Genomic DNA, 26296 nt, shown 5'->3' with positions numbered 1-26296 from the left:
CGAATCTAACTTTTTTTATAAAAAAATTATAATTATTTTTATATAAATATAAATGAATAAATAATTGTAAAATGAGTTAACTGATTTATCTCGTCCAACATGAGTTGACTCATCAAAGACAACTCAGTCTCATCCATGGGCTAGACAAGATGTCAAAATGAGTTTTGAAGCCATGTTTGTAGCATTGATTCATCTGTAAATGACTATTTAATAATGTCTAATTTCTCAGGTGCAAGATTTAAAGCAATCATTGGAGCTTCAAAGAAAGGACCTCAATGATTGCAGAGCTGAAATCACTTCACTGAAAATGCATATTGAAGGATCTCGATCTGGTAGAGGTTGGGTAGGTGGGGATATCAATCACACACAATCACAGCCCTTAGAAAACTATAAGGCAGAAATAAAATCTTTGCAGATGGAAATAGACAGTTTAAAGGCAAAGAATTCTATAGCTAGAAGTCCTGTAGAGTCTACCAATTGTGAGAATGAGCATACACCAACAGAAGAAAAAGTTGTTGAGATAGATGAAGATAAAGCTGTAATGTTTCATCATGAAGACTTGACATCTGGAGTCACAGATACTGAACATCAGACTTTTGAGGACAATATGGTTACTAAGCCTGAACAGCAACCACTTGTAAATTCTTCTACTGAGAATGGTAGAGTTGAAAACAGTGAGAATATCTACAAAAATGATTCTGGACCCCCACCGGGAGATAGTGGACTTGATATTAAATCAGACAGTCAACAGAAAGAAGCTGTTCCCGAAAAGAAGGTAAGTTCTATGCAGTATGACTACCTTCCTTTAGAGCATTTTTTTAAAATTATTCGTACAGAAACAATTTCCTGACTAACTTAGTAAGAAAGAAAGTCCTTACTAAGGTCATCCGCCGTCAAAACAAACCTCAAGGTTTTGTTTTGACGGTGGATGAGTTAGTATGACCTTTTTTCCTTACTAAGTTAGTCAGACTAGTCCTACTCTTGAGGTTTTGTTTTGATGGTGGATGAGCTAGTATGACCTTTTTTCCTTACTAAGTTAGTCAGACTAGTCCTACTCTTTCTCATGAGGTGGAATTTCCATTATGCTTCAGTTTCTAAATGTAAGTTTTTCTTTGACAGGGTTTGGAAACAATCCAGATTCTCTCGGATGCATTGCCCAAGATTGTTCCGTATGTTTTGATCAACCATCGTGAGGTTTGCTTCCGAATCTTTTTTCCTATGTCTAGTTTGCAGTGAAAGGGTTAGTCTACCAGTGTTATGACGCCATCTGTACCTACAGGAACTTCTTCCTCTGATAATGTGTGCAATTGAGCGCCATCCAGATAGCAGCACACGAGATTCCTTGACACACACGTTATTTAATTTAATTAAACGGCCAGATGAACAGCAGAGACGAATTATAATGGATGTAAGTTATTATTTGTGCTGCTCTAATTATGTGTGGAGCTCATGGTTTCAAATCTTGTCCGAGACCGAGATGACTCACACGAGTCATCTCGTTATCTTCCATCAACAAGACGGATAGACAAGTTGTCTCAAGTCTGCAGAATCTCGCGAGATAAACAAGATGAATCGGCCAAGATTTTGAATATCTTATCTGAGTCAGTAAAACTGGGCTGAGTCAACCGGGTTTTTGTAAATTTGTATTAAAATAATTTGTTTTTTCGAAATTAAATACATATTATTATCTAACTAAAATTTGATTTCATGATTAAACATCTTTTAATCAACTTTACTTTTAGAAGCACGTTATAATTAATTTTATATAAATAAATAATTATAAACCATGATAAATGGTTTATCTTGTCCGAGATGCGTTGACTCGTCCGAGACAACTTGGTCTCGTCCATGAAAGAGATGAGACCCCAAAGCCAGATTTTAAACCATGGTTGAGCTTCTATGTAATGGGCCATGACATCGCCATCTTAACAAACCTTTATGATGTGGATATCAAGTCAAAGTTTTATTCATTTATTTAACTATTTTAAGTTGAATTATCTACTTTTATCTCAGGCCTGTGTGAGCCTAGCTAAGAATGTAGGAGAGATGAGAACTGAATCAGAATTGCTTCCCCAATGCTGGGAACAAGTGAGTTTGAATCTTTGTTTGCTGGAAACTTCTTAGTTGACTGGAACTATCCTTTTTCTTCTTAAGGATCCTGTTTTCATACATCTTGTTTTTTTGGACTGTAGATTAATCACATGTATGAGGAACGTAGACTGCTTGTTGCCCAATCATGTGGAGAGCTTGCAGTATTTGTTCGACCTGAGATTCGAGATTCTCTCATTTTGTCAATTGTGCAACAACTGATCGAGGATTCTGCTACAGTTGTTCGAGAGGCTGCTGCTCATAACCTTGCATTGCTGCTTCCACTATTTCCAAATATGGACAAATATTTCAAGGTCAGCCTCACTATATATGCTCAGAGGCAATCATGGAGCAGAAAACTGACTTGACAGAATTGGCTGCAATGTAAGCTCTAGAACAGGTTGAAAACACATGGTCTTGGGAATGGCTAGGAGGCTTTTCCCCTGATCATAGTAAAATGAGATTATTAAAAAAAAGAGTTGCTCCAAATTCTCTCTTTCTGTTTGTTGAATAGGTTGAGGAGTTGATGTTCCAATTGATCTGTGACCCTTCTGGAGTGGTTGTCGAAACTACGCTAAAAGAATTAGTTCCTGCAGTCATAAATTGGGGAAACAAGCTAGACCATGTCTTACGAGTTTTGCTTTCTCATATTTTGGGCTCTGCTCAGGTATGCTCTGAACATAAGAGTTTCTCCTTCAGGTCTAGAAATGAGACCCAACAAGGTTTCTAATATTCTTTTTTTTTTCCTATTTGACAGCGGTGTCCACCATTGTCTGGGGTTCAAGGCTCTGTTGAGTCATATCTTCATGTTTTAGGAGAGCGAGAACGCTGGAATGTCGATGTTTTACTCCGCATGCTGACAGAGTTGCTCCCTTTCGTGCGCCAAAAAGCAATTGAAACCTGCCCATTTCCTTCTGTGATTGGGTCTTTCATGACTTCGGAACCAAGGGGAGCATCATTTTCTATATCCTTGCTTGAACTCTATGCAGGGTATGTGTAATTTTCATGAACATGTTTTCTTTATCACTTTGTGCCCTAACTGGTACAGACTTTTTAACTTGAGATCATTTTTATCAGTAATTTTCCTGGAAACTAGAATGGAGAAAGATTTTAGGAGTCCAAGGGATTTAAAGATAAGTAGAACCAAGATCGAGTATATGCATTGTAAATTTAGCACTGAAACACAAGAAGAAGATACCTTGTGGTCTAGAAATAACTCGAAGTGACCAATTTTGTTATCCTAGGTCTTTCTTACATAAGGATGGAGAGATTGAAGAAGATGCTTGCCCATAGAATGACAGTTGGATAGTTAAAGTGAAGGTGTGCTTCTAGCGTACTATACGACAGATGTATCCAATCAGACTTGAAGGAAAATTTTATAAGATTTATAAGACCACTTATGCTTTATGGAGTTGAATGTTGGGCAGTTAAGAAGCATCATGTTAACAAATGAGATAGTGATGTCAGACAACCTAGATTTTATTGATTCTAGGTTTGTTCTACTTTAGGAAGAGTGGGAAAAGACTAATTAAGTAATGATGAAGAAAAAATAAAAGATATAAAAAGAGTTTTTAGGTCCAAAAGGTCTTATTGGCCATTATGATAGGTTTCACGGAGCCAAATTAGCTATATTTTAAATGGTAATTACAAAATTTTGCAATAGGGTTAAAATTAATTGGGGTAGGTTGAAGAAGATTTTGGATTGGGTTGTGGGTTTCAAATATGAGTTTTGAAGGAGTTTGGATTGATTTTATTTACGCTATGGTAGGTTTGGGTAGTTTCTTGTAATCCAAGAAGGGTTTGGCTTGGCTGTTTTATGGGTTCAAAATAGAAAATAAAAGAAAAAAGAAGAGACAAAGAAGTTGATAGATTTGCCCACCAGTGATTTTCATTGCATCATCAAGTTCAATGTCCAACATTCATGCAAGAAAAAAAAAAAAAAAAAACTTCTGTAACTTTTTATTTGTTTGTTTATTAGTCCTAAAGCAATCTATTACATTGTTTCGATAGATAACTTCCAAAAAATAGTAAAATTCTAATTTCACAAGAACTCTTGTGCTAAACTTAAAATACTTATAATTAACTTTTAAAGCAAGTAGGACTCAAAATAACCTAAAAGAAAAATAATTAAAAAAGACTTATATCCTTAAAATTTGTCCAACTTGTTAATAGGCTACAATACCTACTAAATGATGACCCATAATTTTGATGTCCCCATCAGCTGGGGATATTGGGATGGGTGAGTGGAAAGACTAGGATAGTAATATTAGAAATTGATGCATTTGTGAAAATGAGCATTAACCAAGAGAAGTAGGCGGATGGTTTGGGCACGATTGGCGAAGAACAGTTACTGCCCTAATTAAAAGAAATATTCAAGTTGAAGGTCTTAAAAGAACAAGAGGAAGACCCAATAGAACTTGGATGGAGACTGTGAAAGCATGCATAAACTCACTCTCAATGACAAAAGACTTGACTTTGGATACAGTGGAAGGAAGGAACATGATTGTTTTCCTGAATATTTAAAGCCATCTATTTGTTGTTTCCTTCTAAGTGGTCTTACCTTCCTTATTAGGGGACATGTGGAGTGGCCTGCATTTGACTGGGTGCACATTGACTGTTTTGCTGACTTGATTCAACTTGCCTGCCTGTTACCTCAAAAGGAAGATAATCTACGAAGCAGAATCACCAAGGTTAAGTTATCTATCCCACATTCATTATTAGGGTTACCTTTCTCATCATATTCCCAAGATCTAAAGATAGGATAAACATGCCTCAGTTGGCTGCTTCTGATTTGGATGTTGTAATGCAGTTTCTGTTGGCTGTATCAGAATGCCTTGGGGATCAGTACCTGACACACATAATGTTGCCTGTTTTCTTGGTGGCAGTAGGGGATACTGCTGATTTTACCTTTTTTCCCTCTGCTATCCAGTTAAGAATCAAAGGTAAAAAAATTTCAAATTCCTTTGTAGTTTTGACACTATTGCATTATTTTATATTGTTGATTGCTTACAGGTTTGCGACCTAAAACTGCTGTGGCTGAGAAACTTTCTATCATGTGTGTGCTACCACTTCTCTTGGCGGGTATTCTTGGTGCTTCTAGTATGCATGATCAATTAGCAGAGTACTTGAAAAAGCTGTTAGTTCAAAGTACGATGAGGGAGGGTTGGTCAGCAAATCGTACCGCTGAGATCATTGATGCAGTCCGCTTTCTATGGTTTGTATTTTTGCCTTGTCTTATAATTTACTGATCATTCTTATATTTGGCTGACATGTATTTTCTGTGATGCAGCATTTTTGACGAACATCATGGAATCATTTTTAATATTCTGTGGGAAATGGTTGTCAGCTCCAATGTAAATATGAAGATGAGTGCTGCCAATCTGTTGAAAGTCCTTGTATGTGCTCTACCACTTCTCTTGAACTGCCATTTCAATTACATCCAATGTTTCATTAACTCCTCATTTTATTCCTGAATAGGTTCCATATATCAATGCAAAAGTTGCTTCTACACATGTTTTACCTGCCCTGGTCACTCTTGGTTCTGATCAAAACCTGAATGTCAAATATGCTAGCATTGATGCGTTTGGAGCTGTAGCTCAGCATTTCAAGAATGACACGGTACAACATTTTTTGGTTATCGATTTGATATTCATATTTTAATTAACATTTCCACCCACATAGTTGGCTGACCAAATTTTGCTTCTTTCAGATTGTTGATAAGATACGTGTTCAGATGGATGCTTTTCTCGAAGATGGATCCCATGAGGCTACTGTTGCTGTTGTCCGTGCCTTGGTCGTGGCAGTACCACATACAACAGACAGACTCAGAGATTATATCCTCAACCTTCTCATTATTAATTTGACCCCTCTGTCACAAACACAAGCACGCATGCGCACATATATGCACACAATTCATCTTAGCAATATTATGTAATATTCTGGCAGTGCAATGTTTCTTTGACATGATGTACATCTTTTGTCCAAGATTTTCCAACTTACAACTATGTCACCTCCTGGAAATGATGTGATGCGCCGGCGTGAGAGAGCCAATGCATTTTGTGAATCAATACGTGCTCTAGATGCTACAGGTTTGCTTTCTCACAATGACCACTGATTTTTTTTTTCCATCTATTTTTACCCCCCTGATGAGTACATGGATTATGGTGCTTATATATTGGGGGTATTCTTTAGTTCAAATACTATGGATGATAAATGTCTCTGTTCAACCATATTAGGAAACTTTACACCTGGGTAGGTATATGGATCCATCTTTTGATGAGCCCCAAACTATGTGACAACGACACCATTCTCTAAGAATTTGTTGTGTTCCGCTACCATGCTGTACCACTCCTGCCAACTCTTCGTGAAATTAATCTTTAATCATTTTATTCTCAGCTATTATTTGCTTTTTCTTCTATATAATTTTAATGCATATCAACTTATTGAAACTCAAATGTTAAACCTACTCTGAACTAAATATTCTAAAACATGTCTCTAAACATATGGAATAAGATGTATAGACATGTATGGTCTTTGTTTCTGAGACTTTTTACATGTGTCAGACACTTGTCCATATCTTAATTACATAGTGCCAAACTCAGATCTTATAGAGAGAAATCTAGCTGAATCGGTGTGACCATCTGACTAGACTTTTAGATAACACTATAGTGTTTTTTTTTTTTTTTTCTGACCATTTTGAAGATTCAACTAAATGGAATGATAGTTATCATCCCTTAAAATTGAGTCTGAACTAGGCCCCTCTTATGAAGGGGCACAATGAATGATGAAATAGTGAGTAACAAGATTTATCTGGCTGAAATCAAATAATTAGGTCAGAGCTAAAAGGGGATCATTGTCAACATTATATAGCTTGTTTTCTTCAAATACAAACCCTTCTTAGAGTTTCAATGGTTTGTTTTATTTGAGGATTTCGTGTTTCAGCAGGAGCTTTTGAGTACTCGGTAGTGTTGTTTAGGGCTGGCAATGATCCGAAATATACCTGATGTCTGAATTGTTCCATTCCGATCCGATCCGAAAGAACATGAAAAATCGGAATTTCGGGTCAGATTCGTATTGGAATCTTAGTGTTGTTGGTGCTTTGTTTAGATAGGAGCTTTTGAGTACTTGGTAATGTTGTTGGTGCTTTGTTTTCTGTTTTTCTCGTTCAATTTTCTATTCCCAGGTAGGTCTTCTTGTTCATCTTTTGTATTTTCCTCGGTCTCCTTTAGATTTATAGTTTTGAAAAAGATGACATTCAATATTCCATGATCAGCTGATTGCTCAACATGGAAATCAATATTTCTTTTCCTACAGCTTTGGTTTATGAGTTTAAACGTAGTTCTCCAATTTTATGTTGGATTCCGACACCAAATTATACATAAGCTTGATATGTGTTTGAGATTGAATTATTACTGCTTAACTTGTATTTTCTTACAGATCTTCCAGCAACAAGCATTCGGGAGTTTCTCCTACCATCCATTCAGAATCTATTAAAAGACCCAGATTCACTTGACCCAGCTCACAAGGAAGCCCTAGAGATCATAATTAGAGAAAGGTCAGGAGGGACCTTCGAAACTATCAGTAAGGTCATGGGCATGGGTGCCCATCTTGGACTTGCATCATCAGTCACTAGTTTCTTTGGTGAAGGTGGACTTTTGGGCAAGAAAGAGAGTGGAGATCCAGTAGAGCCAGTTGAGGATCCGACGTCAGTACCACAAACCCCACCAGAAGACACAAGATTTAGACGAATCATGAGGGGAAACTTCACCGACATGCTTAGAGGCAAAGCTAAAGGCAATGAAGACGCTCCTCATGGACAATCAAATTAGAATTCTGCTCCATATCGATACATTAAAGCTTGTGTGTTTTTTTATTGTGTTTTCTCATTTTTCTTTTATGATTAAGGCAGTTTCTTTGGCCCCCCTCATATGAGGTTTTGATTCGTTGAACACCGAAGATGGATTCATTTTCTATTTGTTCAATATGTTCTTTCAATAAAAGTAAAATGAACTTGATACATAGAAGTTTTGTATGCTGCAGCATAATAAAATTTCGTATTGATGTAAATATAGGAGTATTTTTGACTCCACAATCTCTCTGTTTTGCAGAGAAGGATCCCATTATTGTGTATTGATTTAGCTAGGATTGCAATCCTTAGTTTGTCAATGAGAAATGGATCTAGCGAAAATGGATATGAGCATATGCTTAAACTACTAGTTCTATATAATTTTAAATGGTGGGATCTTGTTTTTAAATATCAGCAGCTAGTGATTGTGGTGTATTGTCCTTTTACATTGACTCGTCCGAGATTTGATGACTTGTCAGATATTTTGAAAATATTGGCCAGAGTTGATACAAACTCAGACCAAGTCAAATGGCTTTTAGTTATTGGTAAGGTTCATTTTTTTCTTCTTATTTTTAAGGTATTTGAGTCCTAATTTGATTAGAAGGTGGTGGTCAGATATTTTAAGAATAATAAAGGAGTTTGGGTTGGAGCAAGAATTGTTTAAATATTTTAGAAAGAAACACTATTTCAAGTAAATTTTACCGTTTTGCGTAAGTATATACACAATGGAAGCAACCGTGTTAAAGTTGAGTCATTTGGATCGGCATGAGGGTACATCTACATTGCATTGTCAAAATTCGTGTTGTATATTTGAAACAGGTCGACCTCCTTGTCCTTGCTTCTCTCATGGTACAATCCTCTTCTCGTTGAGCCCTTCTTTCTTCTCAATCCATAGAGAAAAAATGTAAGAGTTGAACTGTATTTGCCAGAGAATTGAGAGTTCCTATCGTAATGCATGACTACTTAATGGGGGGATTCATTGCAAATACTAGCTTAGCTCATTATTATTGAGATAATGGTCTACTTCTTCACATCCACCGTGCAATGCATGCAGTTATTAATAGACAGAAGAATCATGGTATCCATTTCCGTGTACTAGTTAAAGCGTTACATATGTTTGGAAGCGTTACATATGTCTGGGAGAGATGGACCAATGATTTGAGCAATACGACCCAGGTTTTTTTCTTCAAGTGCGGAAACCCCAGGACCAGAAGTAGTAGGATTGATTCTCATAATAGAATAATAATCAAGTGAAATATGTCGAAATTTTTTTGCAAACCGAATCGAAAAATGTCCGATAGCATAGCAAGTTGGTCGGTTAATTCAATAAAATAAGAAATGGGAGTTAGTATTCGATTTCGTTGGTACCATCCAACCGAATCCAATTCAATTGTTTACTCAGTCAATGAGTGAATTTTCTGAAAGATCCTGGCTTTCGTGCTTTGGTGGGTCGTCTGAGATCCTTTCGATGACCTATGTTGTGTTGAAGGGATATCTATATGATCCGATCGATTGCGTAAGGCCCGCGGTAGCAACAGAACCGGGGAAAGTATACAGAAAAGACAGTTCTTTTCTATTATATTAGTATTAGTTAGTGATCCCGGCTCGGTGAGTCCTTTCTTCCGTGATGAACTGTTGGCACCAGTCCTACATTTTTTCTCTGTGGACCGAGGAGAAAGGGGGGCTCAGCGGGAAGAGGATTGTACCATGAGAGAAGCAAGGACAAGGAGGTCAACCTATGGGTACATAAGAAATGTATCGAATCGATTCTTTTTAATGAATAGATCCGATCGCAACTTCGAATATGGAATTCAAAGGGATCAAATAGGAAATGATACTCTGAATCATAGAACTATAATGAAATATACGATCAACCAACATTTATCGAATTTGAAAAAGAGTCAGAAGAAATGGTTCGATCCTCTTATTTCTCGAACTGAGAGATCCATGAATCGGGATCCTGATGCATATAGATACAAATGGTCCAATGGGAGCAAGAATTTCCAGGAACATTTCGTTTCTGGGCAGAAGAGCCGTTTTCAATCAAATTACAATTCTAGAGTCTGTTTATACTTTTGTAAGGGACATTGTTATTATTATTATTCAGATTTTTCTTGAATAAAATTTGAATTTTCTTTAGAGAATTACCTTTTTGTTTGGCCTAGTGCATTCAAGGTTTTATATTAGGAGGAAGACAATGATCTTCTCCTTCATCCGACTATGGTTCTTGTTTACCGTTGAGAGGTGAAGAAGAAGACCCTCAAGACGATGAGAGCCAACCGAACCTCTTATATATAGCTTCCAGAACATAGTTCTACAATGGTGTCATTAGTAGACACAATTACAAACTTAACAACTTAACTACTTTACTAGCTCACTTAACAAACTAACTACTAACAGATTAATAAACTAACAACTAACAGATTTAACAAATTTAACAAACTAATAATTCTAACAGACCTCCTCAAACACATGGTGAGGGACTTACTAACTCACTTAACAAACTAACTACTAACAGATTTAACAAACTTAACAAGGTAATAATTCTAACAGACCCCCTCAAACACATGGCAAGGGACGAATCATGAGTTTGTTTGAAAGTTGTCGTAAGTGTTGTGCAGTGAGTGGCTTGGTAAACATGTCTGCCAATTGATCCACAGATGCAATATGATGAACTATGATTTCCTTCGAGAGAACCTTTTCTCTAATAAAATGATAATCTTCCTCAATGTGTTTGGTCCGCACCTGAAATACAGGATTAGAAGCAAGGGAGATGGCTGAGTCACACCAAAAAATCAGAGAAGACTGTGAGACATGAAGATCTGAATGTAACATGCGCAATCAGGATAGCTCAGCGGCGATATGAGCTAGTGATCTTTATTCTGATTCAGTGGAGGAGTGAGACACCATTGGTTGTTTCTTTGCACTCCGAATTATTGGGTTACTACCAATGAAGATACAGTAATCAGAGGTTGATCGTCGATCAGTGGAATCTCCAGCCCAATCAATGTCTAAAAAAGCTGAGACATGTAGAGAACCATTAACTAGATGAATGTCGTGTGAGACAGTCCCTTTAATATAACGTATAATGTGTTTGACAACCGTGAAATCATCCTATGTGGAGTATGCATGTGCTGGCATGCTAAATTTACTGGAAAACTCAAGTCTGGGCGAGTTATAGAAGAGCACCAACCTTGCTCCTCTATAGTGTCAGATCATGAAATGGTGTTGAAGAGATAGTAGTAGTCTTTATTTTGGATGTAACAGGCCTAGCATAAGGTTTACATGTCTGCATAAATGCTTTGTGGATGATATCATTGGCATATTTTTCTTGTGATAAGAATAAGCCATGTGTTGTATGTTTCACATTGATACCAAGAAAATAGGATGAACTTCCTAAGTCTTTCATCAAAAAATGTTGCCCCCTACCAGAAATAAAAGAGGAAATATGAGTGGTATTATTACCACAAATTAGCATATCATCCACATATAGTAAAAGCACAGTGATCCGACTTTTGTGATGGAAGACAAACATTGAGTGATGCATTGCTCATATGAAACCCCCCAGCAAGAAGAAAGCTAGAGAATATCTCAGACCAAGATCTTGGAACTTGCTTATGACCATAGAGAACTTTGTGTAATTTGTATACGGCATTCGGCATATTTGTATCTTGAAATCCTTGAGGTTGTGACATGTACATATCTTCACTAATAGAGCCATGGAGAAAAGCATTACTAACATCAAGTTGTCTTATAGTTCAGTTGTGATGAATGGCAAGGGTGAGAACCAATCTGATTGTAGCATGTCTTACCACCGAGCTAAAAGTTTCATGGAAGTCTAACCCCTGATCTTCTTGGAGATAATCATTGGCAATGAGTCGTGCCTTATAATGGGAGATCGTGCCATCAGAGTTTTACTTGATCTTAAAAATCCACTTGCACCTTATAATTCGGCAATCAAATGGGCATGCTCCATGTACCTTGATTTTGGAGACCTTGGAACTCGGAAGACAGCAATTTGCCACTCTTTATGTTTGATGGCTTCTGTAAACGAGGTAGGCTCTCTTTGAGGAGGTTCCATGACAAGGTTTGTTTGTAATGAAAATTTTATTTTTAGTTTAAAAATACCAACTTTTGTTAGGGTCAACATCTGGGTGAGTATTTGAAATTGATGGTTGTCTAAGTAAAATATGGTAGAGATATTGTTGAGATTGACTAGTCTCATTTGAGGGTGATGTTGGTAGAGTAGAGGATGGGTTTAAAAGAGATGGGAAAAGTGGTAGAGATAGGATAGGACTAGGTGTGATAGTATTAATGAGCGTACGGGTGAGTAGGAATAGGTTGTATTGGGTGTTGAGATGACAGGTAAATAGTTGAAGAGAGTAGGTCTAGGAATTGAAAAAGGTAAGTTCTTGTTATTTTTAAGCATGCACAGTAAGGGAAGAATTAGATACTTTAACGGGAAAAATATAGGGCAGTGTCTTTTTTACAAAATCCTAGATAATATTTTAGACAAAGTATTTTATCTTTTACGGGTTAAAAGTTTTGGAATGACTGATTTTTTGTGAGGATATTCTCTATGATGAGAAAATCATCATCACAAAATATCAGTCAATTCTGAAATTTCATATCCAAGTTTATTAGTTGAAGAATCGTGAATCGTCAATTTTTTATCGTTAGGTTGTAACCACTTTTCATGAGGTTAGAATTTTCAAAATGGACTGATTTTTTGTGAGGATGATCTCTATAGTCAAAAAAACGCCACCCAAAAATATATTCACAAAAAATAACATGCCTAAAGGAATAAACACAACCTGATGAATGGTGGATTTTTGACAATAACCAAGAAAAATGCATGGAATGGATCTTGGGGGCAAGTTTATGTTCAACATATGGTCAAAGCCAAGGAAAGCACCAACACCCAAATACTTAAAAAATGGAGTATTAAGGTAAGCAATGAAAGAGAATTTCATAAGGTGATGAGTTTGAAAGATAAGCGGTTGGTAACTGATTTATAAGAAAAGTAGCAATGCAAAATGCATCCGTCCAAGACGAATGTGGCATGCCGGCTTGGCTCAATAAAGTCATGCCGGTTCAACAACATGTCTATGTTTAGACTCAGCAACCCCGTTTTGTTCAGGGGTATGAGGACACGATATTTGATGGACAATATTGTGTTTGGAAAGGAGACTTCTAAAATGATTATTGCAAAATTCCCCTTCACCGTCTGATGGAAAAATTTGAACAGTGGTGGATAACAATTTTGTATCATAGGTAAGAAATGAGTAAAAACACCGTAAACATCAGATTTAGCATGTAAAGGAAAAATCCATGTAAATTTTGAAAACTCATCAACAAATAGTAGATAGTATGGGAAACAATTGGGGAAGGACCCCATACACATCACAATGAAGTAAAGACAATGGCCGATTAACAGTCCTATTTGAGGAGCGAAAAGGGAGTCTATGACATTTATTCATCAAACACGGTTCTCACAATGCTTTAAAGCAAAATTAGAAACACGTAAACTAGCAGTAGAGATTATAGACTTGAAGACATCATTAGCTGGATGTCCAAGCCGCATATGCCACACAGACGAAGAAGTATTTTCACAAGCCAAAGCGGAAGGATGAGTAGTTGAACGGGTAAAGACCACCTTCACTGTGCCCGTGATACAAAGTCCTGTTCGTGGACTTTTCCTGCACACGGAAACCAAGGGAATCAAAGATGAGGTTGCAATTATTATCTCTGGCCAATTTGTGTACAGAGAGAAGATTATGGCTAATATTAGGTACATGTAAAATTTTAGAAAGTTAAAAGGTTGAAGTAAACCAGAGCCTGTATTCTTTATAGGAAGTGATTTACCATTCCCAACAGCAACATGATCAGTTCCGGCATATGGAGAATGAATGTTCAGATTATTTAAACCTGATGTTACAATGACTACTTACTCCCGAGTCAACAAATCAAGAAGATTCAGCAATAGATGGATTCATAACAACATAATAAGCACGTTGACGAGTTGGAAGAGGATCTTGATAAGCATTATCCATTCCATCCCAACGTTACACAGCAGACTGATTCATCTTGCCGCAAATTTAAAGAAATGGCAGATTTAAAATTCATTTGGCAATTATGTCAAAATTATTAGGATATCACACATTCGAAAGCTATGTTACCTGATTCATGAGTATGCTTAATTCGAATTCAGATTCATGGCTCCAGAATGAACCCGGTTTATAGGGATAGATGGAGATGAAGGCATTTAATGGTTGGAAAATGCTGAAGTAACATTAAAATGTACATCAATTGTACATTCTGGCATGGTGGTGCACACATAACCATAGACGCTTTTCATCAAGATACAAGTGAAAAAAAAAAATCCATGGCTATGTGTACCACCACATCATAAAGTCAGCATCGATGTACATTTCAATTTTACTCTAGAACAACTCTTAATGGTTGAAGCAATGAACCTGACGATTAAAAAATTGAATATGACATATTTTGATTTTTTTTTAAATTAATCTATTAATAAAGACCAAGATCAAAGTGGCATGTTATCGGTTTGAAATTGTAGAGGAATATGTCAAATATTATCAACATGTGGACGGGTTTTACAAAAAAAACTGAAGTAGAATGGAATACTCTATATATCACCAACCCACCGCGAACCATACTACAAATGGTTGAGTTTGAACCAGTTCATGGTTTGACATTTTTCTAACGAATTGGGTAACCATTCCCAAAGTATTTACTAACTTACCATTATTTTTTTTTTCGCTTCTCCTCTCTAACCCAACAAATTGAGTCGACTCCAATTTACTCAAGTTTCGATCAGTTGAGTTGACATGATGGGAGCCCAGTTGATTGGACTTGGTTCAGCTCAAAAGATCGATCATGGTCAAGCCCAATTTGACTGAGTCAAGTAAAAAATGTTGACTTGACCTAGCCACCCAAATCAAAACCATTTGGGTCTAACTTAAAATAGACCGATCCTTCCTCACCCAATCCATTCGATCAGATCTTTTTGGCATGATCCATTTGATAAATACTAATTTTGCCCCTATCATAGATGTGTGAATAAGGTAATTAAATTCGGTATATATCTCATCAAATTAATTACAAGGGCATTCATCATATTAACTAATAACTTTTGACTTAAAAAATAACTTATTTACCAAAATCACATTTGTACCAACTTGTTAAATAGTTTGGAATGTGTGCCATTTAGTTAAATAAGATTGTTTTGTTGCATGGTTTGGTAACTTGCCAAAGCACGATGGGTTTCGATCTCTCCCAGAGTCGTGCTAGGGTGACACAGGAGTTACTGTGATTCTCACAATTCTGACGTGGACATGCAATACATAACCGTAGATGGTTTTTACTCATATCATGAGGAAACACATCTATGATTATGTGTACATCCCACGTCAATCTTGTGAGAATCGCAGTAAATACTTTTTGTCATTTCAGCATTTTCCAACCAATTATGGTTCAATCGACATCCATTTGATTTGAGCCGTTTATTTTTATTTTTACTCATCTAGGCATTTGATCCATCTCTTCCGAGGCAGGCAATCCCCATGCAACAAGTTTGCATCTCATCAATAAAATGCATTTGGCAATCAACTACTTCATTGGATAATAATATTCAGATAATTGTATCTGTCTAAGTAAGTAATCTCTGGAAAGTTGTATCTACCCAGGCAAGTAATCTTGGAAAGTTGTATCAGTCTAAGTAAGTGATCTATGGAAAGTTGTATCTATTTAGGAAATAAGGGTCATTGTGAGATCATATTGGATAGATTTTTGCATCAGTCATTTTATCACACTCGCATGATTTCTAGACAACTTTATTTCTTTGAGTAAGAAGGGTTGATACATAGCATCTCAGATCTAAGACTTTTATCAAGATTGTTCCCTATCACTTGCCTAGTATAGACACCTCATTTTTGCACTTGCTTGATTAATCAACTTGTCAACCCGATTATAATAATTCCAATGATTGATGAATATTCTAAAGTTTTTGATTTATTATTAGATATGTTTCCAAAACTTGGATGAGGTATTTCAAGTAAAAAAACTTTAGAAATCACGCTATGCTAGGAAAATATGATACAGAACATAGAAATCATCATTTTGAGACAAAAAGAAACTTTACGAGAAAAATTATCAAAAAAAATGATCAAATTACCAAAATACCCTGGATTTTAGAACATCCCTAGAGGTTACATTACGCTTAAGAAATCCCTTTCGAACACATCAAACAATAAACTAAAATCAAATAAACTATTTCACCAATATCCATAAAATTTGAAAAAATTATCAAAATACCCTTCATAGGGTCCACGATCATTTCATACAAAAAATTCATAAGTGACACAAACCAATACTATCATTGAATTCCTTACGAAAAATAATTCCAAAACGTTAAAAAACAACATTCCAATACAAAAGTTCTCTTTGAGGGCAAAATAATAATTTTTCAACCTAAAATTCAATGATCTGAAACTAATAATTAAAATATTAATTAAGGTAAAGTGAAATCTTAATAAATCAAATTAAAATTTTTGAACAAATAAATTCAATTAATTAAATCCATTAACCAAATTTTAAGTGGTGACCCATTTATTCAAGTAGGGCCCACTTGATATTTAATAAAGAACCCTCCATCGGGGGTCTCAAAGAATTCAAAATAATTTTATAAAGAACCCTCCATTGGGGAGTTCTCCAAAATTAAAAAAAATATTCTCATTCTATGTAAGTAAAAAAAAATTAAATTTAAAGTTTAAATAAAACTTAATTAAAATCTTATCTAAACCACTTAACAAATTAAATAGAGATAAGCCTTATGTATAAAAACCTAATCAAATCATAATCTTATCACAAAGCTCTTTAAAAAAGAGCCTCCACCACTTAATTTCGTACATCAAAAGAAACCCTAGAAAATGAAGGTAAAAAACTTTTATAATACTCCTTAAAATCCTAAATTTGAAGCCCCAAGTTCATACCTAACCCCAAGCCTCAATTTTCAAAAAAAAAAAAACACCAAAAAACTTTTAAAAACACCCTAAAAAGTCAGTAAAATATTCAGATCTAAGAGAAGAAAATCTCATCTCGAAAATCGGGGACAAATCTAGCAATAGAGATAAAACGAGAAGATTCACATGAGAAATGCTCTCCACCAATTTCTGAAGGAATCAACTGTTGTAATAATTCAGTTAAAAATAACGGTAAATTTTCATTTATTCCGCATCTAAGCTGTTTTGCAACGTAAATCTTTGGAAAGACTAGAGATTGACTTTCGTCAGGAGGGTTGGTGTCTAATACCTTCTAGTCCCGTAACCTGATTCCCGTACCCACGATCTTTTCGTAGCTTAGAATTTCTTATCTATTTAAAGATATGTTTAAGTTCCTATATTGTAAAATTAGGTGATGACTCCCAAAAAAAGAAAAAGCGGATCCGCATCGACGGATCGAGGGTGCTTTCACCCAGGTTCAAAATTCCTAAACACCTCAAACCTAGGTTTACTACCAAGGTTGCTCCTTGGTACTCGTTCAGGTTCAAAAGTTCTATGCACCTAGAATTGCCCCATAAGTACCTTGGAGCAAACTCTTGTAATGAGGTTTCCCCCTAGCACTTGTCCAAGTTCAAAACTCTTATGCTTCTAGGGTCGTTTTATAAACACCTCAGACCTAGGTTTTGTACCGAGGTTGCTCCTTACCACTAGTCCAAGTTCAAATCTCCTAAACTTCTTGGGTCACTCCATAAGCATCTTGGACCTAAGTCTTGCACCAAGCTCATTATCTAGTTATATTGTAGTGCTCCCAAATCTTAACATGAATCCTTATGATTTTGTACTAAAATCCTAAGGCATTAAATACAATGTCTCATAGATAATAACAATATAAATAGACAACACAAGTTTAAATGGTGATAACATAGCAACGGAATTAACATAAACTGATAATGGCAGGCGTCCACAATCTCATATAAACAACAGTGTATCAAAGTGTACTCTATGATTAAAACAAAAATAATATTAATAGAAAGGAAATGGCATAACATCACCAACATAAGAAAGTCGTCTAACTAAAAAAAATCTTACTCTCTCACTCAAAAGAAAGATGAAAGATCTTAAATCTGAACTATAGTAGAATTAGTAAGAATGACCCCGATGCTCGCCTTAGAGTGGGCTTTGATCATCAATGTGTCCACTGAGGTTGAAGCTCTCCTAGAGGCTCCTCATAGTGTTCCTTGATTGAGAGTTGATCTGCAACTGAAATGTTAAGATAAGTAATGGGGGAGTTACCCAACTAATAAACAACTATCTCAAACTAACAATCCCCTAGATATGAATTTATCAATTACTCTAAAACATTTGAAACATATGCAAGTTTTCGATTTAAACTTGAGTAAGTATATCATTTAAAATAACTTGTAAATAATCCAATTAAAAATCAACATAGAATCCCTAACAGATCTAAATACGAGCAGTGGTAGTGTAATTGATAAATGCACTGAGAATCAAGACTGGATACTTCCTAATCAAGATTTAATTGCTCTAGACTTCACTAGTGTGGACCTTCACCATTAATTCCTAATTTTGTGGCATGTCGCTGCACATATTGTGCTTGGATGATTATTTATATGCCTCAAGTTGGTCATTAACTATAATCATTAGGTACAGGTGTTGCCTGAAAGTATGACTGTGTGGTGCCCCACCAAACACTAACACCAAACCCCATGTTAGATCTCGAGGCACAAGGTGGCACCTCAAAATTTTGGCATGGTCTCCTCTGTTTATGTTAGCATTCCAAGGCGTTCAACTTGCACCTAATAAACGACATATAATCTTGTATGTATATATATATATATATATACAAAATATAACAATAGCGGAAGCCTATATACATCTAATAACGTACGATAGATCAGAGTGCGGAAGGATAACAAAATACATAATTATACAACTATTTTCTCACTCTAACAAAAGTCCTAACGCTCAATAAAAAAGTCATAATATTCTTATACGAAACTGACATCATTAGGGGTATAGCCTCAATACTCACCAAGTGGCAGACTCTGGCTATCTATCTGACCCACCAGATGATTTTCACTCGTTTTCTACACCTGCCTTGCCAAGCTTCAGATCTGAAATTAAAAAAAATAAAGAAAGAAAGGGTGAGTAACAATGGTTACCCAGTGAGGAAGAAAACAATTTCTGCCAATAACCTCTCCTAACATGAACGAATAAACGTACTGAATAATTTTAAAATAAGTAAAATTTTACAGAAGAAACTACAATTAATTAGTACATATAGCCATGGATGAGCAACTAAATATTTTAAAACTCACATTACATCGATTAGCAGTACTCACTATAACATTTTCTTTTTATACAAGACTAATTGATCAAGTGAAAATATTAAACATGCATTTCATTTTATATATCAAAATAAGGCAACAGATACATAATACACAATGGTGGAGTAGTGGAATTAAATAGTTGGGATTCACGACTGGATCACTCCCAATCGGGACATGATGTTTCATAATAAAGTATTAGTTCTTGATTTTGTAGCTGATCACTGTTTACCACACTTGCGAGATTATTTATTCGGCTCAGGCTGGCCGTTTGACGTGACCGTAAGCAATGGATCTCTTTTTGATGTGTCAAAACGTTCTACTACTATAGATTGTTAGTGATCACTGACTAATTATCTTCGTCTATGCCTATCAGGCGTGCATGTGATTCCCAAATATACAAACCATTCGTATACGACCACCTTTACATTACAAGTTCACTGGTAAAGATAGAAATGAATAAACTTAGATTTCAGTTGTGACTCCACTCTCATACGCGTCCCATACCACGTATGAGCTTGGTGGTCCCTACCGTACATCCCAGGATAATACACCACTCTGGATGATATGACGCACTATCCTTTCAAGCATTCACAGACTTTTTAACAACTCACAAAATAGCTACATATATATATATATATATATATATATATATATATATATATATATATATATATATCATTTAAAAATAAAAGAGAATTTAACAATACAAGGTTGAAAATGGATATCCAGTTTCCTACCATGCAACTATGGCTACCCGGCTTAAAATAAATAACAGAACGGAAAAGTAAACAGTGCCTCGTACTAACAGAAAATAAATAAACATGCAACCAGTAACATTGTCCCTAGATATCCATTTACCAACCTACACACAATACAACAATGTAAAATGTAGACATCACCCCCCGGGTGTGACTCTTGACATTTTACCGTTCTATACCCTTTTTTCTTTTTTTTTCAATTTTTATAGTTGTCAATCTCTCAAACAAAATATCCACTTTCTGATATTCATCAACTCAATATGAGTTCATTGAATATTAAATCATTTTTCCAACTATGAAATTTATTTTTATCAATAACATTGAAAAAGTATAAAACTTAGATCAAAACGGGGTCCGAACAGTGCACAAGACCCAATTAATGGAAATAACCCAGTGAAATATTCTGTCCACGTATAATTTGTTATAAAATATAATTAAATATATCAAATATGCAAGTTCTGACATGAATTTGAAATAACCAATTTAATTCTATATTTTTGGAAACTCACCACAAATTTTTAATAAAATCCTAAATGCAATTTCACAATCTACGATTACTAATAGAAATTGAGAGTTCCTTACAATCTTTGTGTGAGATGATCGAAGGATGTGCATAGAAATCGAGACGAATGACACAAAAATCGAGACAAGTTAGACTTCAAAGTGACTTATTTTTTATTTGACCCGGTGATTTTAAAGATCTCGATGTCGTCGTCCTTTCTCCCTTCTACGAAGGAGAACGGTTTGACTTCGAAATTGATGAAATTTAAGGTCGAAGTTTCGAAATCCTCGTATATATATACAACTAATTTTGGATGATATAGGGTGAAAGAGGAGATGAAACGAAGAGATTTGGGTGGATTTTGTAGATGTCGAGGTTACGAACCTTTTTTCCTTCTACGATGGAAGTCAACGACAGCCCAATCGCGAGGGATCTGAGTTTGAAATTTTTAAAAAAATAATTTTTTTTAAAAATTCTGTTGGTTGGTTTGGGTAGTTTAAAATGAAAGTGAATAGTAAAAAAAATTAAAAAAATTTATTTATATAAATCTAGGGACGAAATCAGTATTTTACCTATTGTTTCGATCGATGATAATTTGACTATCCAAACTCCAAAAGTGACGAATGAATATCCTATTTTGTCTAATTTTTAGTTTCGGATCTAATGGTCTAGTCAATTTTTATAAATTCTATCTCTAACAAAAATTTGCATTTTTAGCCCACTGTGACCCTAAAATTGACGTCGTTTTCGTTTTTGACGATAATTCGACTTTTTGGGCTCCAAAAATGACAAGTAAATAGTCCATGTTCAATAATTTTTTATCACGAACTCAATGGTATAATAAAATCTTAATAATTCTTACTCTAACAAAAAGTCACTATTTTAGCCTGGTCCGACTCGGTAATCGAGGATTTTGCAACTTTTATGTTCAGATTCGCATTTAAGCTTGCTAACAAGCTAAAGTATATTTTTCGATCATTTTGAATCTAATGGTAAGATCAGATTTCATTAAGAATGATCAGAACAAGGTCTTATAATTTTACCCTAAGTCCCACTTTCAAGATTTTCTGAAAATTTCACTATTTATTTTTTCTTGAGATACGAATCGAAAACTTGGGATTCTATAGACTGTTACTATTCATATAAAATAGGATGAGAATGAGCAAGATGAATGTATGGAGGATAGATAGGTGGTTATGTGGTAGTCGATATAAGCTAGGGGAAACAGTGATGAGTTATTGGTTGATCTAGTCCCCAGTATAAGGAGAAGGACCTGGGATCTAATCCCACAATGTAATGAGTGATCAATTTTGTTATTGATTGTGGAGCTTTTTTAGAACTCCAAATTCGAAATTATAACTAAAATAACATCTTGATCAAATCTGAATTAGAGTTTTAGATCTAATCGAGGAATTTACTGAAGTTGAGAAATCAAGTTTTGTGATGGGAGATCAGAATCAACAATGAAACATAAGGATTAAGATTAAGAAATTCATTTTTATTGAAGAACAAATAAGCTAAATCCATAATAAAACTTAGATTCAAAAGAAACAATTTGGAATTGAAATCTAAGAGAAAAACTCGGTGAATCTTTCACAAATTTGATCTTACTCTCGTTAGCTTGAATAAATTTTTTTGATCTGAACAAATTTCTTTTTCTATTGCTTCTTTGAGTAGGAAATCAAATCTTACAATAATTTTATAAAAATTTGGGAGAAACATTCTCAAGATCTAGAAAATTCCAAGATCTAAACTCTGTTTTATCTTCCTAGACTTCTTTGGGACTTTAAAGAGTATATCTAAAATCTACTTGAAGCTTTCTCCATCTTCATAATCCCCTTAGATGATTTTTTCAAGAAATCTCTCTAAGAAAAATCTCTAACACTCCAAGTCCCCCCTAAATTTGGATCCCCTCCTTCTATTTATAGAATATTAGAGGGAGGAGATATACAAAAATAACCACAAATCCGAAATACCAACCCAATTCCACTTCACCAAAACGAACCAAATTTTGGATCGCTATACACAATATAGCGATCCAAAATCGCTATCTACCCCGGTCGTTATATGGATAGCAAGTAGAAATCAATATTTTGCACAATTATTTTTCTTGATTTTTGGATTTTCTCTTCTTCTAGCAATCACTTTTTTTCTTCATTTCTCTTGATTCTTGGTTCGATAATCTTTGAATATATCAAATTTTCATCTCGTAAGCTCATAAAACTTTGAGCAATTAAAATGGTGTCTGATTCCCAACCAGAATATTTGTGATATGGCTTGAACTGTGGGTGGGCCCATCGTGGGGTATAATAGTAGATCCTTTTACGAAGTATCAATATGTTTGATTACTCTAGATTGTTAATGATCATTGATTGGTCATTTTCATCTAAGCCAATCAAGCGAACATATGATCGAAATACATTTCCACTCTTTTACAAACTACTTTTGCATTGCATAGTTCAATGGTAATGATGGAATGGAATCTCCTTGATCTTAGATATTATGCTACTCTCCCATACATCCCATACTACAGAAGAGTTTATCGTCCCAACTGTACATCCTAAGATAGTAAGTCACTCCAAAAATGATATGACATACTGTTCCTTCAAGCATTCACATACTATTTAATAGATTCCAAAATAAATACATGTTCAAGCTTTTCTTTTGTTTTTTTAAATAAAATTAAAATTAACATATAAGTGTGTAGCATGGATATTCAATTTTCTATCATGCAACCATTCAACACGACAAATATAAATAACACTCTTATTATCATTGCTCATATAGAAAAGTAAATAACATGCAACATCGTCTCGCAATAACATAAAGTAAATGTTAATCATGAATATCTACTCACCAACACACACACCCAAAGATAATCTACACTCTCATTTATAAAATGTAAGATATCTCATCTACAATGCGATTCTTGAAAAACTTTTACACTCAAACCATTTTCTTTCTCAAATTCAGCTAATCTTATACACTTTTTTGAAATAGATAAAAGTAAAGTTTTCAATCAAATTTAAATACTCAAACTCATTTAAAGTATAATGATCAAAAATAAATTATGTTGGCAATCTAGGGCAAAACTTTCAATGAGTGGTCAAAGTTGTGAAAATTTGACTAAGTGTCAAATACCATTTCCAAAGTCTTTCAAATGGAAAATGAGTTTTTGAAATGGAAGTCATAAATAAGAGATTTGTCATTTCATAATTTTAAAAGCTCGGTTTGAAAGAAAAGCCCACGAAGATGGCTGTCTAAAATTTAGTAAAAATGTCAAAATTTGCATTTTGTTCTTGAACCTAAAAATTAGATTATTTTATTCTTTGATTTTTGTATTTTAAAATCATTTTTATTGAATCAAAATGGGTAGGGTCGACAATGGATCGGTTCGATACCGGATCAATATCGAATCGCTGCCGATCAAAAAATTTAACCTTATGAATCAAATTCGATTCGATCGAATCAATAAGTTCATGAACCAAATCCAATCTGACTATAGTTTCAATCAACCCAAAGCCGATCCAATCGGATCCAATAGAGATATTAGGATTTTGCTAACAACATTCAAAGAATCTGAGAATAAGTCTAGGAAAGAGAGGGATAGAGTACTAAGAGGGATGCACGATTTCTCTATTTATTTTATTTTCCTTTTTCTTCATCCCAAATTCTTCTTTCTATAGAAAAAAGATGCAAAAAAAAAGTCTTGAGTTCACTTTCAATATTAACCCTAAATCATTGCCATTATTTCTACTCGTTTTGTTCCAAAATTTTGATGAACCTAAACCCTAAGCAATCGAATATAGAAGAGGAAGATCATCAACGATTTTCCCCAATTGATTCCACCCAAGGGATCAATAGAAAACCCTAAAAACCCAAGTCAAAATCGCAAATTGAAATCTAAGAAAAAGATAGTCTATGTGTAACGATTCTCTTTCTTCCTCTTTTCTAGTTTCTTCTTCATCTTGATTTTTCGATCATCTCATCTTTATCAATGGAAGAGGAAGCCATTGTTTGTATTATTTAGGGTTTGAAGATGTAATTTTTTTTTATATTTATACTAAAATAAGGAAAGAGGGAAAGAAAACGATGGGAATTTAATAGGAGAGAAAAAAAATGATGGTTAAGAAAAATAAAATATTTAATTATCTTCATTCCCTCCGCCATATGTCTCACGTATATCATATGTGTGAATAAACATTTTTGGAATACGAAAGGTTTTGTTAATAGATAATAGAGGTTCCTAGTTTTTATGGATTGGATTGGTGTTTATCCGAATTTCTTTGGATTTATAAATTATAACCCAAATCCCATCCGAACACTCAAATTCCAGATCTAAATCTTACTTTTTTGGATTGGATTGGATATTAGATAATAATCGGATCATTGCCAACCCTAAAAATGGGGGTGGGGTACTCCCTTATTTTCATTAAGTAACTTAACTTATATGAGAAAGTAAATATAAATATGAGATTTACTTAAATGTTTTAATGAAAAGAAGATGTTGATAATTGAAAGCGCCCTCGATCCGTGGGGTGCGCAGATCCGCTTTTGACCCTTGAGGTTTGGGAGTCGCCACCTAGTTATTGTGGTCTAGGAACCATATTGACTCTAACATGGATAAAAAGAACTAATCTACCATAAAAAATCTGAATTCGGGGATCAAGTTACGGGGTTGGAAGGTGTTAGGCACCAACCCCGCCCGACCAAAGCTGGTCTCTACTAAAGTCCCAAGTAAATTACATTGCTAAAACCTAGATAAAAAAATAAATAAAAATAAAAATTTACCTTTCCGATGGCAAGGACTTGGTTCCCTCAGATCTGACAAAAAGAGCTCCTTGTACCGTGCTCCCTTGCTTCGTTCTGCTTCCGGATTTGACTTCGGATCTCCGAGGCAAGGTATCTCATTGTTTTTGAATCTGAACTCTTCAAGTTCGTTGCGGATTTGGGGGTGTTTTTAGAAGGCTTTTAGGTGTTTTCTAGACTAAAATTGAAGGAGGGATGTTAGTTAAGGAGTTAGGGCTCCAAAACTAGGGTTTATGGGGGGCTAGGGGAGCTTCTAGACCTACTTCTCTTAAGGTTTATGATTTGATACGAAAATAGGGTGTGAGCACCTCTATTTATAGATGTTTTTTAGGGGTTGATTTGGATAGAGTTAGTGTTTAATTAGAAATCTTTTAATTAGAGTTGTGTTTTAATTTGACTTGTTTTAGGTAGAATTGTGTTTTAATTAGAATTATTTTAGGTAGAATTGTGTTTTAATTCAAATTGTTTTAGGTAGAATTGTTTTTAAGTTAGAACTCTATTAGATAGAGTTATTATTTAATTAGAATTCTATTATGACTTTTGGTCTTATTTGATTGACTTTTAATGTTTTGACTTCAGTCTTAATTGATTGACTTTTAATATCTTGACTTCAGTCTTTTTTAATTGACTTTAATTTTGACTTTAGTCTCACTTGATTGACTTGAATACCTTGACCTTAGTCTTGCTTGATTTACTTTGATTTTTGGAGAACCCTCTTCCATTATTTCTTTAATTCTTTGGACCCCCAAATGGAGGGGTCCTTAAAGAAATATCCCACGAACCCTCAACAATTTTGCCTGAGAGTCCGATTGATCGATTTTTTAGGTTCAAATTTTTAAATTAATTTCATTAATGTTTAAATTTAATTATTTAATGTTTTATTTATTAATTTCGGAATTTTTTATCATGAAAATTGTGAA

At 34.8% G+C, this 26296-nt stretch overlaps 1 protein-coding gene across 1 annotated transcript in view; it reads left to right on the top strand.

Moving 5' to 3' along the window:
- The window catches only part of LOC147406180 (HEAT repeat-containing protein), a 34801-nt gene extending 26647 nt beyond the window's left edge, over nt 1-8154 (top strand). Inside the window, exons 6-20 of the mRNA XM_086434144.1 lie at nt 230-775; nt 1120-1194; nt 1280-1408; nt 2014-2088; nt 2193-2402; nt 2603-2755; nt 2846-3078; nt 4661-4778; nt 4898-5030; nt 5101-5302; nt 5378-5483; nt 5566-5706; nt 5798-5923; nt 6062-6176; nt 7525-8154. Of these exons, the coding sequence (XP_086290270.1) occupies nt 230-775; nt 1120-1194; nt 1280-1408; nt 2014-2088; nt 2193-2402; nt 2603-2755; nt 2846-3078; nt 4661-4778; nt 4898-5030; nt 5101-5302; nt 5378-5483; nt 5566-5706; nt 5798-5923; nt 6062-6176; nt 7525-7916 (2754 nt within the window). The 3' untranslated portion in view covers nt 7917-8154. The remainder of the gene's footprint in view (nt 1-229; nt 776-1119; nt 1195-1279; nt 1409-2013; nt 2089-2192; nt 2403-2602; nt 2756-2845; nt 3079-4660; nt 4779-4897; nt 5031-5100; nt 5303-5377; nt 5484-5565; nt 5707-5797; nt 5924-6061; nt 6177-7524) is intronic.
- Nucleotides 8155-26296: the final 18142 nt, after the last annotated feature.

This window comes from Akebia trifoliata, chromosome 3, assembly GCF_017979445.1.
Source record: "Akebia trifoliata isolate Shusen 1 chromosome 3, ASM1797944v1, whole genome shotgun sequence".
Lineage (NCBI taxonomy): Eukaryota > Viridiplantae > Streptophyta > Magnoliopsida > Ranunculales > Lardizabalaceae > Akebia > Akebia trifoliata.
The sequence above is the reverse complement of the archived record's forward strand: the minus strand, read 5'-3'. Positions and strand labels throughout refer to the sequence as shown.